The following is a 17441-nucleotide window of genomic DNA, read 5'->3' as shown; positions in this document are numbered from 1 at the left end:
TCAACCTATCCCTATTTTCAAGGTGAGTCTCTTGAGAGTTGGTTAATAGTTACCTAATGGCCAGGGACAGGAACCGGTTACCTTAACCGGGGTTTTTCATAGGGTTAATTTAGAAGCGGTTATAAAAACCCCTACCATAACGGTAACCGTCTGAAAAGGTAACACTTTGATTCGGTAACCGTATCAGATACGGTTAACCTCTGTTACCGGTAACCGAAATAAAAACCCAGTCTTACGGTTACCTCATTATAAGGTTTTTGACCAGTTCAAACGATTGTAATCTTTACGCACACTTAAATTCAACTTGTTATTGAATAACCGAGGTTGGCATGGGCGGTCTATGAAGCCAGCACAAACAAGTTTTTTGCCGTTCCTTTGTTTATCTTTATACCTACCTGTGTGGTGTGTTCTTATTATAAATCTTATTATCAGATCTGGGGGACCTAAGGTAGGTGGGTAAGTTTTATTTATTTATTTTATTAGTTTTAGTTTTAATTTATTTAGTTTATATTAAAATAAAATAGATAAAATAATAAAATAAATAAAAAAATTAAAGTAATAAGAAAAAAAAATTAAACTAAGAAAAATAATAATAAATAAAATGAATACAATGAATACAATGAATAAAATTAATAAAATGAATAAAATTAATAAAACTAATAAAATTAATAAAATTAATAAAATTAATAAAATTAATAAAATTAATAAAATTAATAAAATTAATAAAATTAATAAAATTAATAAAATTAATAAAATTAATAAAATTAATAAAATTAATAAAATTAAAAAAATTAATAAAATTAATAAAATTAGTAAAATTAATAAAATTAATAAAATTAATAAAGTTAATAAAATTAATAAAATTAATAAAATTAATAAATAAAGTAAAGGTCCCAAGGTCGTCCGTTTAAAACTAATCCTCAGCCCGCAAGTAGCTACTTCCGAGCCTCGACAATAATGTACTATTAAATGTAGCAAACCAAGCAACCGATAATAAAGGTTACCTTAACTGAATGAAAACCTGTTAAAAACCCTTAACAAAGATAGGGTTACCGTTTCAATAAGGTTACCATTACAATCAGGTAACAGTATGATAGGGTTACCGAATGATAAGGTAACCGAATCGATTGGGTTACCGAATTGAAAGGATTAAGCGTAAAGAGGGGTTTTCCGGTCCTTGCTAATGGCAAATTTTAAGTGATTTGTCCTGTGGAAAGTAGGGACACTGAGTACCTACATGTAGGTGAACCCCAATTTTTGATTGACCCTCAAAATTCGGTATTTATTATGTATTTAAGCTCTTTGCCATTGACTTTATCTCACAGTCAGACTCTGTGGAACGACGCTGTACTTGAGGTAGGACATGAGAATTTTTCTACGATAATTTTTTACGGTGTTGACAAAGAATAGTAAGATTTCAGAGGGCTATTTAGTCCTGAACAGATTTCCAAGATCCTCACAAAATTTTATAAATTTTGTTAGGACGATAGAAAGTTACCGTCGAACAGAAATATCTCATGTCTAACAACAAGTATGGCGTCGGTCCACAGTGAGCCGTCCCGGACTCGTCCCGGTGTAACAACCGCCCTTTATCCTGTTTACATTATCCACAAATGGCCGGGAAACTTTAGGGGAACGTATTTATAATCAGATTAGACGGCGTTTGGGAAAAATGTGACCTTCCACAAAGTCGGTGTAGGACGGGACTCCGCTTGGAAATATTAGGATTCCTGGGAGGCCAGAATCAAAGGAACTATTCAAATTCTTTGTCGGTCCCTCATTACTGAGGATCGTGACCACTTGGTTTAGCAGCTTATGTCATTTGCCTCCATATGTATCGATCTTCCGTAACCCTGCTTGATGGAGTTTTTCTGGAGTGGCCTTTTAAACTTGGTCGGACCATCCAGTTGGTGGGGGGCCCAGAAGTTTTTCGTCTTCCACATTTCCGAGCACGGTAATTTTTTCCAAGGTTTCTTCACCTCTACGCATAACATGATGGCCGAAGTAAGAAAGCAAACGGTGTTGGCAAAGGGCCATACGCATACACTAATAATTAGGTGAAATTCCCGATGGATTCTCTTAGACACAAACCAATCAATTTTCCAGTTGCCATATTCTCTCGCAATAAAGTCTAAATTTCTAACGGAATTTTCAATGGCTGTTATGGCTGTGGTGTGGCAGACGTTTAGTGTACATTATTTTCTTCTCTTACATATATTGAGTATATAAAAAGGATATGATATTAAAGGAGTTAATGATGATGGAAGCGAGAAACGGGCTATCGAGTAGGTATATCGTTTTTAATTTAAAGTTCCAAATTAAAAACAAAATAAAAGTTTGGGCCTTTGGAGGATATATTTGTCTTTAAAGTTCTAAACGATAGTTAAAAGTGACTGAAACTACAAACTTGCCTTTTTTGGCATATCTAGACAATATTTCAACACACATATACCATATACATATATCGTCCATACCGCACGTATAGGTATATTTAAGAAGAAGTTTTACTAACAATGAATAAAACGTACCTAAAGTGACTTTTTTGTAAACTAGTTTAACTGTGTTGTAGAGGCAGATTTCCAGAACCAAGGACCGGAAAACCCCTCTTTACGCTTAATCCTTTCAATTCGGTAACCCAATCGATTCGGTTACCTTATCATTCGGTAACCCTATCATACTGTTACCTGATTGTAATGGTAACCTTATTGAAACGGTAACCCTATCTTTGTTAAGGGTTTTTAACAGGTTTTCATTCAGTTAAGGTAACCTTTATTATCGGTTGCTTGGTTTGCTACATTTAATAGTACATTATTGTCGAGGCTCGGAAGTAGCTACTTGCGGGCTGAGGATTAGTTTTAAACGGACGACCTTGGGACCTTTACTTTATTTATTAATTTTATTAATTTTATTAACTTTATTAATTTTATTAATTTTATTAATTTTACTAATTTTATTAATTTTATTAATTTTTTTAATTTTATTAATTTTATTAATTTTATTAATTTTATTAATTTTATTAATTTTATTAATTTTATTAATTTTATTAATTTTATTAATTTTATTAATTTTATTAATTTTATTAATTTTATTAATTTTATTAATTTTATTAGTTTTATTAATTTTATTCATTTTATTAATTTTATTCATTGTATTCATTGTATTCATTTTATTTATTATTATTTTTCTTAGTTTAATTTTTTTTTCTTATTACTTTAATTTTTTTATTTATTTTATTATTTTATCTATTTTATTTTAATATAAACTAAATAAATTAAAACTAAAACTAATAAAATAAATAAATAAAACTTACCCACCTACCTTAGGTCCCCCAGATCTGATAATAAGATTTATAATAAGAACACACCACACAGGTAGGTATAAAGATAAACAAAGGAACGGCAAAAAACTTGTTTGTGCTGGCTTCATAGACCGCCCATGCCAACCTCGGTTATTCAATAACAAGTTGAATTTAAGTGTGCGTAAAGATTACAATCGTTTGAACTGGTCAAAAACCTTATAATGAGTACGGTTACCTCATTATAAGGTTTTTGACCAGTTCAAACGATTGTAATCTTTGACTGAGACTGGGTTTTTATTTCGGTTACCGGTAACAGAGGTTAACCGTATCTGATACGGTTACCGAATCAAAGTGTTACCTTTTCAGACGGTTACCGTTATGGTAGGGGTTTTTATAACCGCTTCTAAATTAACCCTATGAAAAACCCCGGTTAAGGTAACCGGTTCCTGTCCCTGTCCAGAACACGAAATCACATTCCGCATAATTGAGTTTTGCCGTAAACTAAACATTTCGCCTTTTCGACTGAGTTCCGTCAACATATTCAATTATACGAAAAGCTAAATAAATACTAGGGCTTCAGAATTCTGTAAAATGCAAAGTGTAAAGTGCGGTGGTAATTGTTCTCTAACTACTGCCTAGGCCGAGTATTCCGATCGGCTGCGCTAGCGGAGGTAAGTCACGTTCTGCACCAAAAAGTAAGTAGGTATTGGTTTAAATAGGCGAAGATTTTAAAGGCTTGTGCGCGATGTAATATACGAATCCTTATGAAAGCGTGCGTGGCGTGTGTGCACGACTCCATTCCGAACATTTTAGCGCGTGGATACGTATACATCACGCAAACGCAGCCGGTGTGTACCGGTTGTTGAAATCGCTGGATCAATATTACAAAGTTCTATGTTATATTTTCAATATAGTTGAAATTCGACTTAACGTCACTAATGTTTAAATTTCAGTTCGATAAAACTGAAACATAATACTTAATAATATAATAATTCGAAAACCGAAGGAGATATTCTGCCATGGGCTGTATGGTGCCAATCGTTTTTTTTTTTTGGACGGGCCATTTGTTTATTTATGAAGGTAGTTAGTGAATTGTCCAACGTTAACTTTCGGCAACCAGAGCTACCGCTAATGTCAATGACACTGTACGGCTCATGAACAGAGCCCTACAATCAAAGTGTGGTGGTCAAGATCGTTCAAAATAATTTTTATAGAAAAAAAATTCAAAAAGATGACTAAATGTTCGGTCAGGATTCTTATCAACCGTTGATTCGATATCTCCTGTATATGTCATCTTATGTACACAGTTTACAATAAATAAATACTTTACTTTATATAAACAGACAAGAAGTGCCAGATTAAAAGAACATAAAGATACTCGTACAGATTTGAGGACAGTGTTCAGTTTTTTACAAATCGTGTTAAAAAATAGATAGCTTGAATTTTCGTTCAGGAATTTGAGTCTTTTCTAGAGAACACTGGAAATTTGTACAACCAAGATGTTGTCTTTACATACTATGTATTCACGATTTAGATCGACGCGAAGAGTGAACCTTTAACTCGCCCTCACCTAGTGAGCTATTAGAATTACACTAGTTACACCTGAGGTCACGTTGAACAAGCTAGTTCGTTAACTGTAGGACCTGCATAACTACTTGTACTACAGAATGTTTCCCATAACCATATCTCGCAATCGAGCTAGCAAAACCGTAGCAAATGACAGTTGAATGTAAAGGTTAGCGTTCATATGTCATGAATCATCATCATGACTCATGATAACATAGTCACAATTTTTTAAATTTTAAAGTTAAATTTGTGTTTCAGGAAAGTAAATTATTAAATTACTTCTTTAATTTTTTATTTATTTGATCTCAATTTGTTTACTCTTAATTTGAAATACAAAATAAATTCTACCTACTTATAACGTAATGATGTGTGTATAGCACAAGGATGTAAATACCTTATTTAGCGTAATCACACGCAAACAGATCTTAAATAATTAATTTAAAACATAGTTTTTGTATTTGACTTAGTAAATACGTATATAAACGTCAACCTTAATGTGCAACTGCTACGGTTTTGCTAGCTCGATTGCGAGGTATGCCCATAACACGAGCAATAAATCAAACTGGAGATACTTACATTGGAGTATCCAAAGTTACCACCAAGTGGTCCCGATGATTTAAGATTGTTTGTTTAGGAAAAAAATAGCTTAAAACAAAGTTTTATAAGCAGGATACTCACATTACGATATACTATCGTTAGATACCGGGGGCACAGAATAAATAATAGTACTAGGTACAGAAGACTCACTCTCTAACAAAACGCGTCTGTTACGATCACCACAGATATGGCAGGTGAGCGACAGCGCCACGCGCGGCTTATGGCAATCCCCAAAATTGGGGTCGAATGGATGCACTTTTAGCTACCTGTAGCAAAGCGACGAAATCGCGAACGCGGAGTGAGCCACGCCTACCGGGGGGTTTTCTTGGTACCGGAACGTCTTGGTACGTGCGCTTCAATACAAATTATTTTTAAAATGAAAACAGAGAAAAGTAGTTCTTATGACTACGAAACTAGAACTCATACAGTAAGCATGACACGTTAAGTTTTGCTGCCAATCTTGCAACAATTTTTTTTAACTACGGTTCTTTTAATTTTCATTCAACTTATTCGAATTAGTAACTGATTTTAGGCTGCCTTGCCACTGTGATAGAGACGAGCATTGGTTGTAATCCACTTCTCTTCTCCGCTCCGCTGGATTACATTCAATGCTATTGGTTGATTCTTCTCATTTCTGCTGATCTCCCCTGACCCCCCCGTCTCGTCGTGTCGTCGTTGGTATCGTCTTGGGTCGTCTCATTAGTTTTTCGTCAAGATCTTAAATTAGTCCTATTATGATTTCGTCATTTATTTTACATTGAAAGCCACCGACGATTGTGACGAATGTAGAATAGGTGACGAAAGCAGAATGTCCTATTCTGCTTTCGTCACCTATTCTACATTCGTCACAATCGTCGGTGGCTTTCAATGTAAAATAAATGACGAAATCATGAATGAAGAATGTCCTATTCTGCTTTCGTCACCTATTCTACATTCGTCACAATCGTCGGTGGCTTTCAATGTAAAATAAGTGACGAAATCATAATAGGACTAATTTAAGAACTTCACGAAAAACGAATGGGACGACCCAAGACGATACATCGTCATCGTCATTATTTCACTTAAATGTTCGTGCCAAGTTAAAACGTAACTTAGGTCGTATGGGAATGGCTTTTTGGCGTTGAGTTCGTACGCTAGAGTTAGGCCAATAAAAGTCTGCAACATTTTACTTCTAAGAAATTATGATGAATGTCTACGTAGATTAGGTACCTAAATAACACTAGCACTGCGAGTGCTACCAAAATCGTTGCAGACTTATCTAGATCTTATCTATTAAACTCCTTGGTTTTAACTTGTTACTCGTAACAATTGTAATACAATATCATGAATTTCTTTTTTTGGCTTATTTAGGATGCTTCCGCTTACGGCAAACGGCGATTAGGGAAAATTGGACGGGATTTGAATTTTTATTAACTCACAATTAATTAGTGTGCTGAGCTAAACGTGATTAGATATTTGATGAACCAGGGATACTCTTAAGTAACAAATAATGCTTTTAGTTAGTTTTTCTACTCCTGTACTTTTATTTGACATTTAAAGGGTTGTGCACATACCTTTAAACCCCTATCTTAAGCCAAGCGCGCACCACGATTTTTTGTCGCGCGATAATTTAGTCGCAGAAATGTAACGTATGGGTCTATATGGCGGTGCGCGCATATGCGACAAAAAAATCGCAGCGATTTTAAAATTGTGATTTGTTACATTTTTCCGCGACAGCGCGCGACGCGTTTGTCGCAAAGTGAATTGCAGCATACGAAGCTGTATGGCCCCGCGCGCACTGCGATAATAAAATCGCAGCCGGGACCTCAGTCGGCATTTCGCTCTCCAAGCGTCAACATATCGGAACCTGCTTCTCCAATGGAGTTACAAGATGAGACGCTAGATGTTGACCGTTTAATTATAGAAATAGAAGGAGATCACCTTTGTGGTATAAATACTCAGTCATACAGCGATTGCATATTGTTTCACGACAAGCGACTGGTACGACATCCATGTCGAGAATGAACAAATCGTCGACTTTTTCATCGCAGTGCGCGCACTCAATTTTCTGCGATAAATTACAGCGCGATTCTAAAATCGTGTCGCAAAAATTAAAATCGTGGTGCGCGCTTGGCGTTATAGTTGTCAAGAAGAGTCTTTAGTCTATTCCCAAAAAAACTATTTGTGCATACACGCAGTATCTTTTTGACACTTTTACGATGCTTCGTGTAATCAGCACTTAACAATATTGTATGAAATACATTGTTGCCAACCTAATTTTAATTGTCATCTTTGACAGATGAGTGAACCATAGACATGTTTTTTTTTATTTCATTCATTCTTTTCCCGCCCGTACCCTTCATTCTTTGCTATTTCTTGAATGAAAAATATTCGTTAAGTTTATAATTTTATTTCAAAGTAAGTGATTTGTCGTAGAAAAAGTATAGTATGCAACGTTGTTTAACTGAGTCCAAAAATACTCGTGGCGTCTTCATCAACAATTTTTGGCTTCGCCTAAAATTATTACTCACGCCACTCGCCTTTTTTCACCTCTCTTAAGCAACGGTTGCATAAAATACTATTGTATGTCATCACGAAACCATAAAGTTATAAACTCAGGAATTCTTTCCCGCACCCAAAAATCTGGGGTATGATCATCATCATCATTCTACGCAGACAAAGTCGTGAGCAAAAGCTAGTTTACATATAAAATTGTAATTTTCATTTGCTAACAGCTGCAACAGCTTGCAGCAATCCAAACATAATTTTATAAAATATCAACCCCTTTTTAAATGGAAAATCTTTAAAGGCCGTATACTGAACTCAAAAGACTTTTTCCAATACTTTTTGTTCCATATTGTCGGTGAACTTCAAAGACTTAATAGCATTCTTTGCAGACGTGCAATAAATTTCTTATTTTACAAAGAAGTATTATCAATACATATCTAGTAGCGGAAGCAGTTATAAAGTTGACCCAAAAATTTTTTATTAAGCTATGAGCTTCATCACATATGTTCCTTGAGTAATTCTAAGCATTTCAAGCCTGGGAGGCAATAAGAAATGTGTGTCTACTCGGATTTGTAATGGATTCAAACTTTCAACCCCTTTTTAACCCTGTTAGGGGATGAATTTTACAAAACGCTGAAATTAGTTTTCTTGTATTTTAATAATATATCGTTTTACGAAGTTTCAAATTCCTAGCTTAAAATAAAACTTGAACCCCATACAAACTTTCATCCCCTTTTTAACCCCCTTAGGGGTTGAATTTCTCAAAATCGCTTCTTATCTCTTGTACACTTTATAAATGTAATCTAGTGTGCAAATTTCAACTTTCTATCTTTTGTAGTTTCGGCTCCGCGTAGCAAAAATCTCCAACCAAATTTTTCACCTTTTTACGTTTTTCTTGTAAAATTACTATGAAATTGAAAAAACAAATATCAGCAATGAATTCTACGTCTTTGGTTTATACGAAAATGATACCAAACTTGCCCTAGTACCCACCAGGATCAGAGTAGATTTTTTTTAAAGATGACGGATGGCGGCCGTCTTTGTATCCCACCCTCCCCCCCACTTCACGCTAGAAATGCTTAGAATTACTCAAATATCAGATGTGATGAAGCTCATAGCTTAATAAAATTTTTTTGGGTCATGTATGGCAGCGTTACATAACTGACTCCAGTATAGTAACGGTAGGGATAGTTACATTTTTACAAAAGTTGGTAATATTATCTTATTGAAGTAATTGTACAATTTGGTAATATATTGGAAATATATACATATGTAACTGTAATATAATATTTATTCGATCTTCCAATAGGGTCTAGTCTAGGGTCTAGCGGCTCGATTCGGAAAATGAATTAGTTCTCTACTAGACCTCAACAAATTACGATATGGATAATTTAAAGATATTTGTAGGATAGATATGTCAAATTTGACGTTTCCGCGATTCTGGAGGTCATCTTGAACGATTTCGACAAGTTATGACTTAGATAACCAAGTCACATCTAGTCGATATCTAATGTAAATCTAGTTGATAGAGATCAAAACAACAATATAGAGATATCGTCTCTAGATCTTGTGATTATCTCGTTTCCCGAATACGCGTGTAGGTCTGGGGGTAGGAACGCTTTTCCTTTCTGCACTTGATCACCTCTTAAGAACCTCTCAACCCCAGTGGTGCAACAAATATTGGTTAAGTATATTATAAATGAATAGGTCATGTATAGAAAATTTAAAATCTCCTACGAAACACGAGCGAGCAAGATGACTTTACCATGAATGCAAGTTTTTTTATTAAAAAAACAGGTAAAAATATGGCGAATAGTTACGTTGAATCAGAGGGCTTAAATGTACGAGAATCTTTATCGTAAATGTCGTAAAATGTCGAGAATTTAAATCGTCGATATTGTAGATGTCAACAACACATATTTAAAAACGATGGCCTACAATTTCATACATTTAAGCATCTTGATGTATAGTGACGATATTACGTACAGTGATTTTATTTTGTAGTCCAAGGTAAAGTATAAAAGCGGCCAGTTAAGTAGGGGTACCTACTCATGATGCTGAATGGTAATCACCCACACTTTTAACTGTCCATCGTTGGACTTTATGCCTTTTGTAACAAGGTCCACCGATGGACAGTTGTTAAGTGTTGCTGTTTGTACATGTCACCTGCAATAATATGTTACTCTTCGAAGGCTTCAAAAATATGTGACTCGCTCTTATGGCTCTACAAATAAGATCGTGTCAGATATTTTTGCGGCCTTCGTTGTGTAACATATTATTGCAGGTGACTGTACTACATATCTGCATTCAATCTTTATTATTTATGGGAGCAAGCAAAAATGGTCGCTCTGATTGCAGAGTCAATTTAAATATTGAATTGTTGATGCGACTGAATTTTTAATGGCTTTTCCCGTATAAAATTAACAGCCTGGTTGTAGTACACGTACTGTATTGTCATATTGTATCTGTGTACGAGTATGTTATGTTATCTACTTAGTAAACTACTGTAGTACTTGTAACAAGTCCCAGATAATAACACTTTCGCTTACTCATTTGATTCATTCACGCCAGCGTTTTAAAAGGTAAATTTAATTAAATACTCATTTCCTTTAATATTAAACAGTGGACTATGACTATTTCATTTCATCACATTTCCTAAAAACAAATAAATCCCCTTAAGCCCCGAATTAAACTTTAATAAACGCCAACGAGGAAACCAATACGTCCGCCTTTACTTTTAAACTTGAAAAGATTTCAAGTTCACGCCAGGTCGCACGACGAAATTTGGAATACCACCTCCATCGCTGCTTTTATTTTAGACATTTTTTTGTCTCCGAAAGGTTAAAGAGCAATGATCATTGAGGCGTTCGTTGTAGTAATTACATTGACGTTTCTAGGGAGCTGTGAGAAGATTATCGATCCGACTTAGTTTTATGAATGGCCGCCTCGCCTCCCGCCCGAGACGTGACGCACCTGCAAGAACATACGAAGGCCTAAATATAGCTGTTGAATTGAATGTCTGCAATCTGTGGGTATTGTGTCTGGGTTGCGTTATGTAAAATGAGGCAAGGCAGTTTGATTAGAACTTTCTAGTGGCATGACTTCACATTTGCAACTCTACAGCTAGGTATAGCTGGTGGTGATGACAAGCCGTAGCTAATTATTAATGACTTTAACCGGACTGCGAGATTCAATACCAGAGTGATTCTCAAGAAAGTGGTATCGACTTATTTTTTGTATTTTTTTACTTTTATGAATGAAAAACATGTTTTACTACTTCAAGTACCCCAAATATTCAAAAGGAAACGGAAAATGAAGAAGTTATTTTATAAGCAGGTTACAGTGAAAAATAGATTCATTTTTATTTTTTCCCTTGAACGGATAATAATACGAATATCTCACTTCCAGCATATCTATGCTGAAAATGAGACATTCGTATTATTGTATTAAGGTACTTGCTGCACCTAATAAGGCCCAGTTTTAAAACTTGCTCAATTTCAAAATTTCATACTTTTATAAGTGTAAATGAGTTTAAATTTCTCGCCCATGTTTGGTTAGTACCATAGACAAAATTGCAAGTTTATATCAAAAATGAAAAAAATAAAAAAATAAATTAAAAGTGGGCCTTATTAGACGCAAGTAGGTACCTTATTAGTTGTATGTAACTCCGGGGGTAAGCATATTGTAAACTCGAGTCTTTAACTCCCTCCAGGCTGCGGCTGTCGGGAGTTATAGACCTCGTTTACAAAATCTCGTTGTACAATGTACTATTGTCATCCTCTCATATTTCTATAGAGTATTATCGGGGAGTTTTAGTGGTATTCATTCATATCTCCGTTAACATGCCGGGACCTTATCGTCAGTCAGACCCAGTTGAAATGTCAGATAAGGTAAAACAATTGAATTATATTATCGCGTTAGACCCGTTCTAATCACTAAATATAGGGGCTTGATTTTACATCTATTTTACAATCAATAATTGTTTGATAATACAGTGACCAATTGAACTACCTTCAGACTACCTACCAAAGGTGATCTGGAAGAGATCGCTTCTTAGCGATATGAGCGCCTGTTGATTATTTGTGTAGATGTTTTCTTTTATTGAGGTGCCCAATAAGAGTGACATTCCATTTCCAACTGCAGCTGCAATACTGTTCATTTTACTATGGAAACGCGTCGCTGTCATTGTCAATTGCCATAGAAAATGAACAGTATTGCAGCTGCAGTTGGAAATGGAATGTCACTTTAAGGAGTATTTGTATTGCAGTTTGTGTACGATGCATAGATTTTACACTACGGGGAGTAACAAACTTCCTGCTCCTACACTAGATGTCGTTAGGGGCAGTTGTCGATAGTAAACTCGCGCCGTAACAATTTTACGATATGACTACTAACTCGACTCTATCCCAAGTAATAAAACGGGAAGCCATATCGAGTTCAACGGATTCTTCTCGATTTTATATATAATTTGGAATGTTAGAATTTTTATCCGATAGTTGACTAGACTCGGGTCTAGGGAATGCAAATCGGTTATTTTCGGTTATTTTTTGTATGGAAATAATCGGTTATTTACCGAAACCGCGGTTATTACCATACAAAAAATAACCGATTTGCATTCCCTACTCGGGTCTTAAAAGACTCGGATTTTTTCTTCGCAGTGTCGTAAAGACGAGTGTAGGTTTTTTTTAAATTTAGACTAAAAAACTCGAGTTCCTTCCAACACTGATGTACCTGTATCCCTCTCTTTCGTACAATTAAGTGTTAATTACACTATATGAGTCAAAAAATTTGCCGCTGATTGTACACAATTATGAATGTACATTCCTGCCAGCCCTCTAACTAATACTATTGGAGCAAAACAACAGATAGTTAATTTAGTTCCATACCCTGTAGACTAAAGTTCGCAACTGTTCAGAGTGCCTGAGGCCGTACATCCACTCCATTGTACTGTACTTTATTAAATTAATTATTATGCGGGGTTGCGTAATGCATCGCAGCCATAATGTGATTTGTAGTGTTTAGTTTTAGAATATATTTTTATAATATGTATGCTAGTTTTAAGGTATTTATGTATGGGCCACTAGTTGCCTGAAATAAAGATTTCATTCATTCATTCATTACTGGATAGCTTTCGCTTGCGGCTTCAGTGTGGTCTGGCTAAACAATTTTGTTGTAAAAATGTGGCAATAGAGCACGCTATGAAATTGTTCCGTAATCACGAATCTGAAGCTTTGCAGGTAAGGTGGTGGTATTGCTGATCGACGCGGTCCCAGTACATGTCATTTTGAAACTTAAACCATTGTCAATAGAGGTGAATATAGCTGCTGCTGTTAGGGCTGAAGGAGCCTGGGCTATAACCGCGAAATTCGCAAATTGCGGGCATTTTTTCTGTCACTCTAATTACTCCTTCACTGGAGTAAAAAAACAGATCCCCGCACTTTGCGAAAAACGGTTTTCGCGGTAGCCCCTCTGGCTCCCGCGGGGCAAACGCTTTAGGTGTCGGCGGGCCGGATTGGAACGGTCGGGTTTTGGAGACCCCTGTGCTAGTATACTGATCATCGGTAACGAAATATGAGTCCGCCATCTACAACAATTCATTTTGATTTTGATTATTTAACTTCGCTATTGGTAATATTTAAACTCTGAATAATATTTACGACTAGTATAGACGGTACGTACAGTGGAGGCTGATCCTTTAAAACAGCGGTCGGCAACCTTATAGCAGCCAAGGGCCACATAGCAGTTAACGAAGTGGTCGCGGGTCGCACTCTGTTAATATTTATAACTTTATCAGACATTGTCATTTGTCAATATTACATACAAAATACCCAGGGAGGCTCGCGGGCCGCAAGTGAGAGGTTCGCGGGCCGCTGGTTGCTGATCGCTGCTTTAAAACAAACTTTCATTCATCCGTACCGCTAGCCCGAGCTTAATGAAGCCCACGTCACTTATCTTAATTGTTTTATTATGTAATGAATTTAGAAGTATCGAGTTGTTGGTACGACGCGCCCAAGCCGTTAACATCCTTCCATTAGAGTATTAACTCTTTAGTACGGATTTATATTTTAACGACCACTTCGGTGTAAGAGGGAATTAGGATAGAATACAATGTTTGTGTTATACGTTCTAATATTTACTCACACCAATTTATTTTGTACTTAGTTGTTTACTTACAAAACGATTTGACTCTGACCAAATTTCTTATTATTTATAGTTCATTTGAATTTCTTATTTTATAAAATAGGTGAAATAGGTGTTCCGCAATAATTGAATTATATTATTATATTATAATATTATATTCATTATCCATTAGCATTTCAATTATGTTTATGTTTAACGAAGATATTGAAGCTTCAATTAATCGCTATTTCGTTCCACTGTGTAGCGTTTATCGATATATAACATGATTAAAATCGACTTTTCACATCCCTAAAAGAGCACACATATACGCTTTTACGCACACATACACAGCTTGGGCGCATCAAGAAAGGCAACACTTGATTTGAAGTCCACCTTGTCAACAGTATGGTTGTCCTTTTTTGACAAACGGCATTTTAAAAGAGCGAGGAGAGAGAAATGATACTAGTTGCTGCGTCGTGAAAGAGAACAGAAAACGTTGGGCCCTTGACACTGATATATCCAATCCATATTCGAAGCTTGTTTATTCGCCATTAGCTGTTATCCAATTAGTAATAATAATAACAGTTTTCGATAGCATCTCACAGCAGCGGTATAGCCGGTGTAGGTAATAGAAACGCAGTCTTAAACAAAGCCTACATAAAGATCTAAGTACCACCTCAAGACCCACAACTGCCGCCAAATTATATCTCGGCCGTTAGTTGAAAGATTAAACATCTCACCCTTTCACTTGGAAATAGGGTAAGACATTTAATGGGGCGCTGGAGTCAAATAATGCTGCTATTAACGGCTCTATTTAGATTAGAGATGGTAATAATTGTTTTCGTTATGTAATGGGGGATGTTTTAATCCAAGACAATGAGCAAAAATCTCCAACTGATTTAAGCAGGTAAATATAGAATTAATCTAAAGCGTTATTAAACTTATAAACTCTTCTATACACCGTGTTTTTTTTGATTTCCGTTAATTTCAAGGGTGCATTCCTGAGCTTAAATTAAGTAACTTTCTCAAAGACACCGATGTTCTAATTAACTCCATTTCGGAGATAATCAATAATTTATTTTTTTCCTATAAGGCCTCTACAAGCGTGTACACTTGCCTTAGGGCTGGTTTACATATTGGTTAGCGTTAAGAATGAGTTCATACATTTGCTACTAAACTTAAGTACAATCTCGGTCGATCGATGTTCGAAATGACATTGATATGTCACAGATTTCAATTGTTTGGTTGAGTTAAATGTAATGCCCGTGTTACAACAACGCTATATGCTACATTTAATTACTTTTTAAACTTAATTTTTTCTTTTAAAAAAAGCAAAAAAATATTTTCTTTTTTGAAAATTAACTATGCCAATTAGTTCACTTAAACGTTCTTAACCATGCTCCGAAGTTAACGGAATTCAATAAAAACACGGTGTATAATAAATAATAATTCTATGTAGTTTAAATATTTCTTAGCAATAGGACCTTTGTCCTATTGTCAAGACATCCACGTAAGTGCATGTTCGTATATTTATGAGCGCCTTGGTCGCTCCGATATATCTGATGACGACTGGATCTACATCATTAAATATCTCCCTACCTTATTCCTAACCTGTGTAGAAATCAACATAGTATCATTTCGATACACAAAACCTTTACAATACCTTTTACAAAACATTACAGGTGTTGATGTTTTAACCCTTCTCTGAATTTTATATAAGACAACCCTTCACAAACTTAGCTGGCTAAAACTTCGAGTTTTAACTTTTAAGAAACATGTACATAAGTATTAAGTTGGAAAATGTTCACAACATTAAAAAATCCTGAATATTAAATTTTGACATAAGTTTGGGGAGTTTTTTGAGACCCGAAACCGACTCACTAGCAAAACGTCCTGACACATAGACACATATCTAATCCAGAATAAGAATGTAGATGTTCTAAATCTACAATTAATTTCGATGTAGGTGCCTATACATATATTACATATATATCGATAAAATATTGTGTGTGGTGTGACCCAAGAGAAAGATTGAATTACTTTTTCTACGGAAACCTGGTGTCAAATAAATCAAATTATCGAAAATGGGGCATTCCATAAAAATATTATTTAATAATGGTTTCGTCACCCTGAAGCAAAGAGAATTTGAAATAGAGAGTTACTCTCATGGTAAATTTGTAGCTACAGTAGTCAATCTTTCGACAGATAATTAAAACTGTTAGAACGCCATTTGACTTTGATCATTATTCTTTCACTGATATATGTTAACTTGTTAAATATTAATATTAACGCCATCTACTCGAGAATAGGCTGAAGGTTTTGGCGCCATCGCTCGAAAAGATTGCACCATCCATACCTTTGGCCTATAGCTAGGTATAGTCGTGTAGTTTTAATACTATTAATAAGTAGGTATTTTAAAAGTTAATAGGTACATATCAGTGAAAGATTAAGGACCAAAGTCAAATAGCGTTCTAAGAGTTTTATGTTCCGTCGAAAGATGGCAGTAAATTTACAGTGGCTACATAATTTACTTTGACAATCAGTCTCTATACAATCTATTCTCTTTGCGCTGAAGTAATAAAACGCCTCAACGATGCGGACGACAGCTGGCGGGACTTAGGAGTTTTTTAATCTACTTAAACACACCGCAGCGTCAGAACAAATGTTTTTGTTTCCGATACATTTCGGTGGGAATCGAGAAAGCTGATGACATACAGGATAATTTTGTGGGACGCGATTTCTGGCTTAATTGGAAGTTGACAAAACATTGCTAAGCTGACGTTCGGGATGTTAAAACGTAAAAAACCGGCCAAGTGCAAGTCAATATTTAAGTAACAAAAACAGTCTAGCACGATATTTTCTTGGCTTCCTCCAATCGTCGACATAAATTAATTACCGCTGTTAATATAAATTAATATTAATTAATAATGATGAATGAACGTACCGTGCTCATCTTTGTACCGGCGACACAGGGAAAACATGCTGCCGGAGCCCGACCTGCGGCAATACAATACAATACAATACAATACTCTTTATTGCACACCTCACATACACGTAGTTTACAATAAATGAACAATAACATAAACAAAGACAATAGAGGTAGCAACAGGCGACAATTATTCATTATTACACATTGTATTCATATAAAGCTTAATTAGGAATAAAGGAACATTAATTAAGAAAAATTTTGCAAGCACTTTATCCCTATAAAAGCCCTTATGATGCCAAGCTTTAAAAATTTGTAAGACACGTGTATTTGTCACGCTTTAAAAAAAATTAAAAATAGGAATCCGTGGGTTAAGATATAATTGCTTGTTCTGACTTTAAGACCTCTAACACACTACAAACAATATGCGTATTTACTACGAAAGTA

General features: G+C 35.2%; 1 protein-coding gene across 1 annotated transcript in view; it reads right to left on the bottom strand.

Annotated features, from left to right (window-relative positions):
• LOC134673328 (uncharacterized) overlaps positions 1-17061 on the bottom strand; it is a 129045-nt gene extending 111984 nt beyond the window's left edge. The window contains exon 1 of the mRNA XM_063531298.1: positions 17013-17061. Coding sequence (XP_063387368.1) covers positions 17013-17049 — 37 coding nt within the window. The 5' untranslated portion in view covers positions 17050-17061. The remainder of the gene's footprint in view (positions 1-17012) is intronic.
• Positions 17062-17441: the final 380 nt, after the last annotated feature.

Source organism: Cydia fagiglandana, chromosome 18 (genome assembly GCF_963556715.1).
Source record: "Cydia fagiglandana chromosome 18, ilCydFagi1.1, whole genome shotgun sequence".
In the NCBI taxonomy this organism is placed as follows: Eukaryota; Metazoa; Arthropoda; class Insecta; order Lepidoptera; family Tortricidae; genus Cydia; species Cydia fagiglandana.
This window is presented reverse-complemented; position numbering and strand designations above follow the sequence as displayed.